Below are 13,640 nucleotides of genomic sequence, written 5' to 3'. Positions count from 1 at the left end.
ACAGTTTGAGAAGGGAAAAAAAAACATGGGAAGTTGTTAGGGTCAAGCAAACGACACCGTTAAGTAGAGTATAAATAAATCGGACAGAAGAACTGCAGTTTATACCCCAAAAACCACAAGATTGATTGAGAGAGACAGAGATGGGAAAAGCGGAGAGAGAGCGTCTGAATCAAAGTCTGAGTGGGCACCTTAACACCATCCACGAGACCCTTCAGGTTTTCTTCCGCCATTTCAGATTTTAATTGAAGTTTTTTTATAGTTTGCTAATTTTGTTTCTTTATGAATAATAAATAGCTGTTGGATCAAACACCAGCTTCGTCGCTTGATAAACTGTGCTGGGATGATGTTGTTAAAACGGGTGATCAAGTCTCCAAGCAAGCTACTATCGGTACCACTCTTTAACAACTTCCATCTCTCTCTCTTCTTTAATGTATTTTCTTTTAAATTTTTAGACGGCGTGCATTTTTTTTCATAGTACTACATTTGCTTATTGAAAGTATCTCAATTATTGTCTTGTCATATTTTAGCAGTGCTTCTTTGTTGGGTGTTCTTAGATGTTTGGGGACATCATAAGGATTTGAATTTGGTTTGTTCTATTTTGATCATAAGAAAAGGAGCAAGTGGGTGAAATTAGAAACTGGATAATACGAGGAAATACAGCAAATTTTCTTCTTTTTTTCTTTTGGATTGCCTGATAACCAGAGGAGGAGAAAATTGGTTGTTTCTATTGAGTATGCTGTCATTAAGGTATCTGGCTGTAAGTTGTTTTGAATATTCATTTGAAAAGTTGGTTTTTGGTCTATATTTAGATGTTATGGTTGGGTTCCGGTGCATCTGCCATCCCATCTTATTGTTGTTTTTACAACATTATATAGTTTGGTTGTTATAACTCGTGATGAGAATGATAGCCATACTAAGGCTGTTTCTTGCTGACGTTTTAAACTCATGATGAGAAAATTGCCCATACAAAACTGTCCTCGTAGTCAGGGGCGGACCTAGAATTTAAGAAGTGAGGGTGTCAATCTGAAAAAATTAAAGTAAATTTTAAACTAAAATTAGGGATGATACACAATTTACAGGGGTGCAAAATATATGTTTTATACAAACTAAGTCTTAATTTAAATGGTATAATTAAAAGATTTTCAAAATATTAGGACTAAACTTAAAAAAAATTAAAATCAGGGGTGCAATACAAACAAAACATACCCAAACAAACTAGAAGAAAAATGGGAAGGGGGGGGGGGCACCCTCATTGATACTAGTTTCCCCCTGTTCATAGTTCTGATTTGTCATCTGTCCCATGTCACCTGAATGACATTTTGGACCTGTTTCCACTTCAGAAGAGCTAGCTTCCGTCCTTTCACTTTTCCTACATGGCATTATGGATCAGATTTGTGTATGTGACGGTGGTTCTATTATGGTGCAGTTGGAATGCTTTGGACTGGGGAAACACCAGAAGCTAAAGCAGTTGAAGAAAACATGGTAACATACTTCAATACACTGCAGGGTCTGCTTCTGCTTTCTCATGGAAGTATGGTTGGTGCAGGACCTACTCTTTCATCTGCTATCCATGCATCCATTAAGCAAGTTGTTGACTGCAGTTTTAAGTTGATGATGGAAACTGTCTCCTCATATGGTAACATCTCTTTCTGTTTCACACAAACAAATGCACTCAACGCACCTGTGCTCTAAACAAACACATTATGCAAAAGAATGCATGTGTGATCCAATCAGTGGTGTTCTTTTTGAGAGATCGGTGCATCTATTTTATCTCAGCAATGTCCTTGCAACACATGACTTGCTATTTAAGTTGGGGAAACACAGTGTGTTGATTATACAATATTACAAAAGAACGAGCGTAGGTATTGTGATTATACACTATCACTAAGTGTTTATGACCCAAAATTTTATTCCAGTAATGGAATTAAAGAAACAAGTCAAACAATTTTGGGATGATTGAAACAAAAACAGGAGTTCGAAGGAGAAATTGCAGGAGTTCTCTAGAATCATTAACGAAACTGGAGTTGGCTTTCAACATGTTTAATCTTTTCTAATGAGACTTTCAATATGTTTAATCTTTTCTAATGAGACAAACTGCGATTGATCACTTGATGTCCCATGTGATCTCAGGAAGTAAACTTGACAATAAAATATGCAAGTTCCCACCATGATGCTTGTTTCCAGGTGTAGACTAGTTTTACAAGGTTATTTTGGTCATGTTATGCATCAACATGATTGTGTGGTGATTTGTCATGCCTTTTAAACAGATGGATTTTGATGCTCTTTATTTCTTCCTTATAAAATGAACACTGGCAGGATCTCGCAATAAGGACTTCAAACTTGTAGTACCACAATTAGTTGGTGCGGTATGGGAAGCATGCGATGCTCTTAAGAAGACTCCGGCTTCAAATATCACAGCAATTGGGCGAGCAATGACACAGGTTGCAGTTTCAGTGAAGGATGTTCTTCGGGAGATGAAGGAGCTCAAACCAGGTCCTTCCAATCAAACAGAAGCAGCTTCTCATGATGTTGCTTCTCATGATGATACTAGACTCAATGACAATGATAGCCTGAGTGATGATCTAGGCAATGACTTGTCACCTGAGGAGATGAAAGTTGCTCAAACAGCTATTGGGGTTATGACTGAGACAGTTGTAGTCCTAAAAGAACTCATCCGCACTATTACTGGTTTGCTTAAACAGGAAAAGCCTAAAGACAGTGGCAATTTCGTGGACACTCTGGAGAAGTTATTGAAGCTGTGCCAAGAAATCGGAGTGCAGATTGATGAGCTTGGAGCCTCTCTTTATCCCCCGCAAGAATTTCCAGCTTTGAAGGCAGCTTTGGAGAAAATATCTAGTATTATTGATGAAGTGCGGTCGAAGGTGGAAAGTTTGACAAGCCCTTCGGAAGCTATTTTCCAGGCATGCAATGATTTGAAAAGCTCAATGAAACAAATGGAAGTGACGCTGGATTGCTGTAGCACCAGCGAAATAGAATCCATAATGCAGAATGTTTCTCTAGGCTAAGCTGTTAGAGGGATGGGGGGGGGGGCTCGCACAGAGTTTGTTTCTGAGCTAGACTTGTCCAAATACATGTTTTCTAGTATCTTTCAGTACGTAATTCTGTCTGATTCGCATTCGATTAAAACATTTCCAAAGTGAAAAATAAGGATTGCATATCGATCAAGGTTTGCTCTGAATTACTACCCTGGTAGCTTAACTTGAAACGTAGCATTTGAGAGAGACAGGGGGTCAGCACATTCCTGGAAAATAACCGAAGTATACGAGACCGTAGTCCGCTCATGGGTAAAACGGCCAGAGTACGCAAGTGGGAAGGGGAAATCGGACATGAGATGTAGGGGAAAATATATGAATCTGTGACAATCCTTAAATTGAGTCGTAGTTTAAACTTGTGGGGTTGTAATTTCACAGACTAGGCTTCGACTGTATTTCAGACATCCTAAAATCCAATCTTTACGAGTCCTGTGCCGTGGAAATTCTGCATATCGAATCCCAGGGTCATTAAAAAGTCTTCTGTAGTGGAAGCATGCCTTGTCCAAACATAACAGCAATATTGTTGGTCTGAGTAGTTCATATCAGTATATGCTATGCACATGATTTTCATCAAGACAAAAAAAAATCATAATTCAAAAGTACAAATGCTACAAGATGACTTTTTTTATGGCATCATCATTTCAACTCAACAATTATTCATGGTAACCCAATGACAAAAACTTGGGACCAAGAAGTTTGCTCCCTCTGTGGTCTCAGGTTCGAGCCTTGTGGTTGCTCATATGATGGCCACTAGAGATTTATATGGTCGTTAACTTCAGGGCTCGTGGGATTAGTCGAGGTGCGCGTAAGCTGACCCGGACACCCACGTTAAACTAAAAAAAAATATATATATATATTCACTAATCACTAACAGCTATCACCCCAAATGATTTCTTTTAATAGGTCTTCAAGTAGGTTGATCATTCATTTTTTTTTAGTTTTTTTTTTATAGTTTTTATATTTTTTTTTTCATTCATTTTACCCTTGTCTCCATGTAAGTTGGTAGGATTCATAGCTGTATAAGCAGTCATGATCCCACTGTTGCATGCCACATTTTTTTCTCTCTAGTGCATGAATTTGGTGAATGCTCTCTCACTTCTCAAACAAAGAATTAGAAAAAATAAATTTTTATACCAAAATTTAACTGAAAAATAACAGAGACCAAATAGATATGACATGTGAGATTTGAGGATTGAAGTGAACTTTTTGTAAGAGTTTCAAAACTATCACTCGTTTGTGGTGTTCTTTTTACTTTGATTCTCTATTTTTCAATCTTGTCATCGGCCAACAAATTTGATTCAATTTTCTTTTAATTTGGTCCAAAAAAGATGCAATTATGCAAAAATAATTTTTGAAATCAAAATAAAAAAATAAAAAATTTCAAATAGTAAATTTACATTAAAATGTGAGAGAATGAAGAATACATATGTACTGTAAAAACACCCCACCATTAAGCGTTTTCTATAATAATAAGTATGATACTTAGGGGAAAAATGCCACCATCAAACCCTTAACAAAGACCAGCTAGAATTAAAGGTATTGAAAAAAAACAGTCTATCTATAATATTATATTATTTGACTTGACCAAACTCATTAAAGTCGGATAATATGAATATTATAAATAATAATACATCAAAAACTTAAAAATATAAATTACATGTTGGATGACGGGTTGAGAATTTTGAAACCCGGTCAACTAAACTCAACTTGTATACCCTGTACCTTTTTGTCTTTATATTTGATAGTTTATGGATTTAATATTTATTTTTATTTAATTTAAAAATATTTTGATTTTAATTTTTTTGTAAGTGGGCTTCTTATTAAATTGTTTTAATGCAACAAAAAAAAAAAGGTCTCTAGTGGTGCAATGTATGAAATTATACCTAATACTATAATACCATGACACCAAAAATCCATAATGCAGACCTATCTTTAAATATATACCTATAAAAAATAGCAATATAAGCTAAACATGTGTATATTTATAATATAAAATAAAATTGCAAAAACTTGAGAGCAGGACAAGCTTCTATTTACTGAACTGAAAAACGATGCTCTCAACAATTTTTGTAAAAAAAAAAAAAATCAAAACCAAAACATAAAAAAAATGTGAAGATCAATTTTCACAAATGTGATCTCTTACATGGAACAGCCCAGCCCACCAGAGCAAGTGCCCACCCAGAACCCAGGGAGTTATCCGTAATTACACCACACTCTCCCTTATATATACACGGACCTTTCCTTGCCCTAAGCCTTAAGCTCTCAATCTTTCCCGCCATTTCCATCATCTTACTGTACCTTTTTTCTCAATTTGCTACAAAATAAATCCCAAAATGGGAATCGAAAATCTAGCCGAGAAAGCACAAATTCTGATAAGGAGCAGACTCTGTAACCCTAATTTCATCTTCAAGCCTCTCTCTGATTCCCCTGACAGCAACTACAGGTGCGTTTGATTGTCTTGGCTTTTAGGAATTCCCAATAATTTTTGTTAAAATAATGTGGAATAAATTTCCAGCAAGTTGAAGTTTATAATATCGAGTTCAATCATGGAGGCTTGCAACAATTCTATTCTGCTTCTTGGACCCCGTGGCTCTGGCAAAGTCGCGGTATGCATTACCCTTTTCTTTTCCTTTTTTTTGTTATAGATTTGCTATCGAGAACATAGTGTTAAAAAATGATTTAATCAGGTATTGGAGCTTGTTCTCAGCGACTTACTGGAGGAATATCCCGACACAATCACTGTCGTATGCATTTATAACTGAATTTGTTTATTTTTTCTTTATTCTCTTCAATTATCTCTTTTTTTTTTTCTTTTTTTTAGATTCGCAATGACCTTTTTGTGATGCAGATCAGATTGAATGGGCTATTGCATAGTGAGGACAACTCTGCCTTCAAGGTCATATATCCTTTTTCTCTCCTACATCTTAACACCGTTCAGATCTTGCAATATGATGGTGTCATGATGTATTTATTTGATTTACATTGATTAGGTATTGTTGTGGACATTGAAGTAGCCATTTTTTTTATGATGATTGGTAATTTTGCAAGCAAATCAATTAAAATATGTAAATACTTAGACCGTGGATTTTCTGGAGGTTAAGTGGGGCTGTAGGATATGCTAATTCTAAAATATGTAAATATTAATATGTTTGTAATGGTTATTGATCATTCAGGAAATTGCCAGACAACTATGTATGGAGCATCATTTGTTGTTCTCAAAAATGGTAATACAAAAATCTGTTTTTGTTGAGAATAGTGACTTATGATGTAAGGATTCGGGTTTCCTGATCTTGGGATGATTTTTACAGGCTTCTTTTGACGATAACTCCCAGTTTATGATAGCCATGTTAAGGTGAGTTTTAATATTTTGTTTTCGCAGGCCATTTAAGGCTATCGGACTATCTCAAACTTGGACTAAATGTGTCGTCTCTTGCTGCCAGGGAGTGTGGATTAGCACATAAAACAGTTATTTTTGCACTTGATGAGTTTGACCTATTTGCCCAGGTATCCTTTATCTTTTCTAGTTTCTCAAGTTGACCTCTCAAGTTTAATGTGGCTAAGTATTATAGTTTTATGATAGTCCATGCAGGAAATTTTTTTCTTGGAAATTTTTAATAGGGACTGTATGGGATAAGGATTTTTTTCTTACACAAAAGATAGCAAGCTTTCTTCAGTTGGAATCTCAAATTAATATATATTTTTTTGGTTTTCCTCTTTTCAGGGGAAACAACGACTACTTTATAGCTTGTTGGATGCGATGCAATCCGTAACATCTCAGGCTGTTGTTGTTGGTGTTAGTTGCCGGTTGGTATGTTAAATTATTTTTCCTTACATTGTTTTCTTCCTCTTTTTTTTCCAGTATATAGCATTAGCAAAGAGATGCTTATCATAATTATTTTTGAGATCTTATGTGTGAAAAATTGTAATTCTGTTGGAGAAAGCGGAAGCTAGTCTCCCTGTAGTAATCTTTAAACGTAGCACTTAACCAATTGGCAGTAAACTAAGCAGAAAAGCATAGATGAGTGGAAAATTAATGTCAATTCCAATCGTAGCACATTGATTATGCATGATCATGTTAGTTTTAACTTGTTAAGAGCCTTAAAAGTCAAGCTGTAAGTGCAGGATGCGGATCAGCTTTTGGAAAAAAGAGTGAGATCTCGGTTTTCTCATAGGAAGTTACTGTTTCTTCCTCCATCTAAGGAAGATGTACAAAGGTACTTTCCCATTGCATGAGTTAGAAGTGCCATGATAAAATCCCAGTTTATCACTTTCTGGCTATGCAGATTGCTGGAGCACATCCTATCTTTGCCAATGGACTCAAGTCTTGCCCATGACTACGCTGCTGAGTTCAATGAAAAGCTTCAAGTATATGTTATCTGATGCATACTTTTTATTAGATAGCAGTATCATGGTCCTTTCAGATATGTAAATTCATATTTAAACATGTATCGTCTTGATGTTTGACAGAGTATTTTAGCAGACGAGAGATTCAAAGAAATCATCAGCAATTATCTGAACTCCAATTCTACCACCAATCATTTATTGAGATTTCTGTAAGTTTAGTTCTTGCACCTGGAAAAATTGAATGTTGTGAATTAATAGTTTTTGAGGTTATAATACTTACCCTCTTCAACTTACCATTTGATGCTAGATTTATTGCCATCTCAAATATGGAATTGAAATCGGGGTTCTTGTCACTTGAGAACTTCAAAGCTGCACTTTCGAGCATCCAAAGGCAACCAAAGCAGGAATGCATAAAAGGTCTGCCAATTTGAAATTTCTTTGGTACTTGTTTCTTGCTCAGATGTACCTTATCTGGTGGCTTATGAATGGATAGTTTCATAATTATTAGATGCTCTTGGAACTCATCTGCTATCTCCTATCTTGTCTCTTGGTTGCTGACATTACCTAATCATCATCCCCACATATTATATCCTGCAATGCATCACGTGTGATCTGCATCAATTCCTTTTATGAGATACTGATCCACTTTTAGATTTTGGAATTTATTCAAGTTTACTTAGGTGTACATGTCAGGTAGCACCGAATAAAAAAGTGCAGAGAACCATGAATAATACTGCTGCATGAATTTTTGAAAAAATACTTTCACATGAAAGCATGGGAAGTATAATTTTATGTCTTGTTGATGCAAGCACTGGTCTTTTTTATTTTTTTCTTTAGGTGCAGAGTTTGATACCATAACATTTTTTGGCAGATTGCTCCATCTTGGAACTCTACATCCTTGTATGCATGAAAAGGTTGGAAATTAGAGAGCAAAATTCTTACAACTTCAGTTCAGTAATGAAAGGTCAACTTCACACATTTCTTGCATTTTATTACACCGTATTATCATTTTAATGTACTAAAACGGTTTTCATATTTGGCAGAGTACAAAAGCATACATGATTCGTTCCCGACATCTGATTATTATGCGCAAAATGTTTGCTTACGGGTCTGTATAAATCTCAGTGAAACTTCTGTTATGGTGTTCAACCACGTCTGCTCCATCACATTTTGACAATGTTTCACCCTAACTTCTGCAGGCATTTGAACACCTCCTTCAACGTGAGTTAATTTGTTTCACAGACAACAGAGGTCACAGTCAATCTATTGAATTCCGTCAAGTGAAGCTTGTAGTCTCGTATGCTGAACTACAAGAGGGGCTGAAATCGTATCGATCCTGTCCTGTAAGTTACTCCCAGAATAGTACCTGTTTCTGGAACTGCATATGTCATGTCATAATATTTCGTGTGGTTTAGGTACAGCAATGTATTTGTTTAAAAATTGAACCAGTCAACCCTGTTATAGATTTATGTAATTATTTGGAGCTTGCTGGGGTGTCCTCGCATCCAGTTTTACTCTTGCCATGAAATCATTGATTTCTACCACTTTCCTCCCTTTTGTTATCCGTTGAAATCTGCAATGATTGATGAGTGTGTTATTTTGATTTTCTGGCAGGCCATTCTTCTAAAATTAATTGATCGCTGAAGGCGGAGCAGCTGTGCAGAGACAATGTTGATGGCTGATTAGCTTCCACAAGGAATTCTCATCTGCTGTTTTCTTTCAAGGCAATTCCACCAAATTTGCCGAAAATAAGAAATTCATTGCTAGTTCTGCTGCTGATAATGTTAGCTTAGATATTTGTTATTTATCCCCTGATACTTTGCTCATTGTATTGACTGCTAACTGCCATGTAGCTTTTTCTTGATGATCAGGAATTCCTTAATTCCAGAATTTTAAAAAGGTCAAGCTCCAAATTTCTTCCCAAGTTGTATCTGTTTGATTTCAAGATTGTCACTGCTGCTGGAAATCTGGGAGAAAAGAAAGAATGATATACTTTTTAATGCTAGACTACATGACATTATGACTGCTGCAAAGCTTCAATGGGTATGAGGTTGATGTTGGTACATAATACTGCAAATATATAAACGTCCAGAGATCCAAGAGTAGTATGCAATTCTTGTGCAAGACTTTTTCCATTTTCACACCAAAATCAGCTATGTGATTTTGTTTTATTTAATTATCCTATCTTTACCCCTTGATGTGATCATCCTATCCTAGGTTGAGATGTCCTGGGATCTGTGTCTCTTTCTTTGTTCTCCCTATTCTCGCCCTTCTACGTTGATCTCCTAGATGATGGAAAGTGGAAACAAAGCAAGAAGAGTCTGGAAATAATTTGTAAATGACTTTTGCTCTCGTTCTCATCCTTCTATTCGTCTCATACCAGATGGACACAAATAAAAAGAATCTCTCTGGGTGGCATGCGCATGCACACATCTGGAACAGCAGGACGAGTTCTAGCAGACCTGGCTGCACGCGGACGGATGCGTTGGCTTATTCTAGTATTTCATTTGTTCTCAAGCATTTTGAAAAGGAGGTGGAAAGAGTACCGCTGCAGGTATCATCTTCCCCTGAGCATATCATCAAGAAAATTCAGACTTCTTTTTTTTTACCGAAATGAGACTATAGTATCCAAGCTACTCTTTAACTATCAAATCAAACCCAATGTTACCTCATAATTCTCATGATGAGGCAAAAAAAATGTTTGGTTTTCTGAAAAAAAAAGGTTATAGAGTGACATTCTCTACACTTCCTATCCTCAAAACAAGGAAAAGAAACTAAATAGAGAATATCCTCTGATTTCTATCCTCCCAATACAAGGTCGAGTGCTAACACTTCTACTTCCTAGCTTGCAGGCTCGTGGAATACAAAGCCAGTGATGATTGTTAAGATAAAAAGAGTCTTTCATAACGAGAAATTCTGAGCAGAAAAGGAGACTTCTCTTCTACATCATAGTCGAAGGTTCTAATTATTTGTTTTCTACGTATTCACTGGGGAAGAGGAAGAAATGGAATCTGTCTGTCTATTCCCACCGTATCCTTTGTCCTGCTCGAAACTTAACCAACTAAGAGACCCAACTTCTAGGGACAGTATAACTCCCGAACTTTACAGAAATTAGGCAAAAAAATTTACAACACGGGCATAAAATTATAAAATAATCAATGCCAAACTACCCTCTTTTGTCTGCTTCACGGGTCGATCACTACTAAAAATACCCCAGATCAAATTTCTTTCAGCAGAAACAAGGTTCTCTTTGACATGTTCACTAGTTCTGTAACAAGGCTCCATAAATTCATCCTAAAAGGTTGAAAAATTTCCCTTGACAACTCCTCTACATTGATTCTATAAATGCATTTCAATACCCATTTCATTCCAAACTTTCCACGTTTACATAGAGAAAAAAACAAATGGCTTCTTTCTCCTATGCAATCCCCTTGCCTATCAGGTGCTCAACCGGCAGTAACAACCAAGATCCTAATAAGCAAAGTCTGAACAAAATCAAAATTACTGGATCTCCAACGAGGTCCCTTAAGGTTGATATACTTAGCCAAACTGCTGGGGTGGCAAAAAACCTTTGTTGCTTCTGTCCAAAATGACCATATCTCCAAAGAGCAGATACGTCAAAACATACCGACAAAGAAGCAGCTTGTTGATTATCATCGGCAAGGCCTCATCATCAAAGAAGGTGTCGGGTACAGACAGACTGTTGTTATTAGATCTTATGAAGTTGGTTCTGATAAACTGCTACGCTCGAGAGCATCCGTAATCTTCTCCAGGTAATAATAAACTCAACTTGTTACACGTTAATTTATCCATCTCATGCATAAATTCAGCGATGCCTTGGCGCGTCGCTTATCTATAGCCAGGGAATTCGTATGTAATGTCAATAGTATTCTTAGAATTGTTCCCAAGTATGTAGGAAACAGCATTGAATCATGTATGGGTGTCGGGACTTCTCAGCAATGGATTTGGTGCCACGCATGAAATGATGAAGAACGATCTCATACGGGTTGTCTCAAGAATGCAAGTCCAAGTGGATCGATACCCAATCTGGTAGTTCCTTCCACCATTAACTACACAGTGAACATTAGGAATACCTGTTTAGAGAAACTTATAGATTAACAATAAATGGAAAGTCTCTGTATGCTAAATTTCCCTTTTCCCGATAGTTAACAAGTGTTTTCATGGTTTCCTGTTCATCAAATCAGCAGTTTGTATAGCATGGCTCAGGCCTAATAGGGTATACTCACAACAACAGAGAAACTGTGCAGAGGATTTCTGCCGTAGGCATTTATCATGTACCCGCGAAAAGTAGAGATTGTTTGGTTTTTTTTTTTTATTCTTGAAAAAAAGAAGACCCATTCCCCGCTTCCCATATGGTCATGAAAACTGCTTGAGACATTTCCAGCTACTTGAATCATTTAAGGTTTAGAGTTCTTTAATTAAACAAGTTACCAAGGACGGAAACTTCCTATTTATGTTTCTGTTCCTTTCTGAAATAAGCTACAGGTTTTTCACCACTAAAACTGACTTAAAACTTCACTATATGGGATGTTGACTATGAATCTCTTTCTAATACAGAAGCTACAAGCGACTAGTCATGACTAATGAATAGATGAACAAGTCTTTCAGGGGAGAGATTATGGAAATCGGCACATGGGTAGGAGCGCCAGGGAAGAATGGAATGCGGCGAGACTGGCTCATTCGAAGCCAAGCAAAAGGTCACGTCTTTGCACGTGCAACAAGGTTGATTTCATAACTCAAATCATAATTTCTCTGTATCATCCTCTAATTTGATCATCCTGTACTGACGACTTCAACTTGAAACAGCACTTGGGTGATGATGAACCAAAAGACAAGGCGCCTCTCAAAGATGCCAGAGGAGGTCATGGCTGAGATTTCACCTTGGTTTATAGAGAAACAAGCTATCCAAGAAGATGTCCCAGAGAAAATCTCTAAGTTGGACAGCAAAGCAAAATATGTGAACTCAAACTTGAAGGTGAACTTCACAAAACCAAACATCGAACGCAAATGCTACAACTAAAGCAGCACCATATACATAAACTAACATTAAGAACGTAAGATGGAAGAAACCAGGGATTTGGACATGAACCAGCTTGTCAACAACATGAAGTACGTAAGATGGATGTTGGAGGTAAACATTAAACACTACCATCTCTCTGATCAAGGAATATCGAAAACGCTTCTTGAAATGTTTATTCTTCCTCTAACACTTTCATCTACAGACTATCCCTGACCAGTTTTTGGTGTCTCATCAACTTTCCAGTATCATCTTAGAGTACAGAAAGGAATGTGGGGGTTCAAATATAGTTCAATCACTCTGCAAACCTGACGAGGACGGCATCCTTAATAGTGGTTTGAAACAAAATAATGACATGAGTCCTCTCAATAGGTTCTCTTTGGCCTCAGAAATCATGGAAGGCAATGGACTACTAGGATCATTGGATAATGTCCCTCTAAGATATACACATCTCCTTCAAACCCAAGGAGAGACTAAAAATGAAGAGATTGTTAGAGGAAAAGACCATATGGAAGAAAAAGCAATCTAATATTGAGGTGTCTAATATGCCATTTTCCATTTAATAAGAAGCATTTCCTGAGGGATTTTGCAAGCTGATCCTTGTGCAACATCGCTGGGTGAGAGAGACATCCTCAATACAACAAGGCATGCCTAATAATTATCAAGTGAAATGCATATGGACATACAAAAACAGAAAAAGAAAAAAGAGCGCGCCTACATTCCCAATCTTTTGACATTCCGATCCTGTTTTTAATAAGAGCTGAATGGAGATCTCAATAAAGGTGCCAATAGCATGAAGTGAGGCTTTGGGAAGGCAGCAAGAAGGCAACAAAAATCAAGGATTGTTTTGTTGCCTATAGCATGAAGTGGGGCTTTGGGAAGGCAGCAAGAAGGCAACAAAAATCAAGGATTGTTTAATTGGAATAACCTATGTACATGGCTGTGACTATCAAAAATACCTTTAGGCTGTGTCGAAAGACTAATCCAAAGTTCCATCTCTGCCTGTATAATGCAAGATATTATCATCAAGTAAAGAGTGTGATGTGATTATTAAAGATTTAAAAATACCAAAAAAGAAAAAAAGATTTGTGCATCCTTCCCCTCGTGGTGGAGAAAAGAGGAGTCTTCAAGTACTTGTTTTCGAAGAAGATTGGCATTTTATGTCAAGGGCTTACTGATTGCAAAAACCAACATTGAGAATGACT

General features: G+C 36.8%; 3 protein-coding genes and 1 pseudogene across 4 annotated transcripts; all 4 read left to right on the top strand.

Annotated features, from left to right (window-relative positions):
* Positions 1 to 49: 49 nt before the first annotated feature.
* On the top strand, positions 50 to 3,186 carry LOC7488382 (uncharacterized). Of its 2 annotated transcripts, XM_002312387.4 has the most exons (4): positions 50 to 215; positions 295 to 388; positions 1,427 to 1,636; positions 2,317 to 3,186. In XM_002312387.4, the coding sequence occupies exons 1-4, from the start codon at positions 141 to 143 to the stop codon at positions 3,024 to 3,026; spliced, it is 1,089 nt and encodes a 362-aa protein (XP_002312423.2). In that variant the 5' UTR covers positions 50 to 140; the 3' UTR covers positions 3,027 to 3,186. The 2 variants fall into 2 exon arrangements, with proteins under 2 accessions (XP_002312423.2, XP_024461948.1); XM_024606180.2 differs by lacking the exon at positions 1,427 to 1,636.
* Positions 3,187 to 5,315: 2,129 nt separating this feature from the next.
* On the top strand, positions 5,316 to 9,321 carry LOC7488381 (origin of replication complex subunit 4). Its single transcript, XM_002312386.4, has 16 exons — positions 5,316 to 5,496; positions 5,569 to 5,659; positions 5,741 to 5,797; positions 5,902 to 5,949; positions 6,227 to 6,277; positions 6,362 to 6,405; positions 6,494 to 6,557; positions 6,775 to 6,861; positions 7,176 to 7,267; positions 7,337 to 7,418; positions 7,521 to 7,606; positions 7,705 to 7,814; positions 8,269 to 8,361; positions 8,441 to 8,505; positions 8,597 to 8,740; positions 9,012 to 9,321. The coding sequence occupies exons 1-16, from the start codon at positions 5,387 to 5,389 to the stop codon at positions 9,039 to 9,041; spliced, it is 1,254 nt and encodes a 417-aa protein (XP_002312422.2). The 5' UTR covers positions 5,316 to 5,386; the 3' UTR covers positions 9,042 to 9,321.
* A 142-nt stretch (positions 9,322 to 9,463) lies between these two features.
* On the top strand, positions 9,464 to 13,518 carry LOC7482864 (palmitoyl-acyl carrier protein thioesterase, chloroplastic-like; annotated as a pseudogene).
* LOC127905640 (palmitoyl-acyl carrier protein thioesterase, chloroplastic-like) lies at positions 12,010 to 12,964 on the top strand. The gene is made up of 3 exons (XM_052455105.1): positions 12,010 to 12,140; positions 12,225 to 12,393; positions 12,641 to 12,964. The coding sequence occupies exons 1-3, from the start codon at positions 12,010 to 12,012 to the stop codon at positions 12,962 to 12,964; spliced, it is 624 nt and encodes a 207-aa protein (XP_052311065.1).
* Positions 13,519 to 13,640: the final 122 nt, after the last annotated feature.

The sequence above is a fragment of the Populus trichocarpa genome, chromosome 8, assembly GCF_000002775.5.
Source record: "Populus trichocarpa isolate Nisqually-1 chromosome 8, P.trichocarpa_v4.1, whole genome shotgun sequence".
Taxonomy (NCBI): Eukaryota; Viridiplantae; Streptophyta; class Magnoliopsida; order Malpighiales; family Salicaceae; genus Populus; species Populus trichocarpa.
The sequence above is the reverse complement of the archived record's forward strand: the minus strand, read 5'-3'. Positions and strand labels throughout refer to the sequence as shown.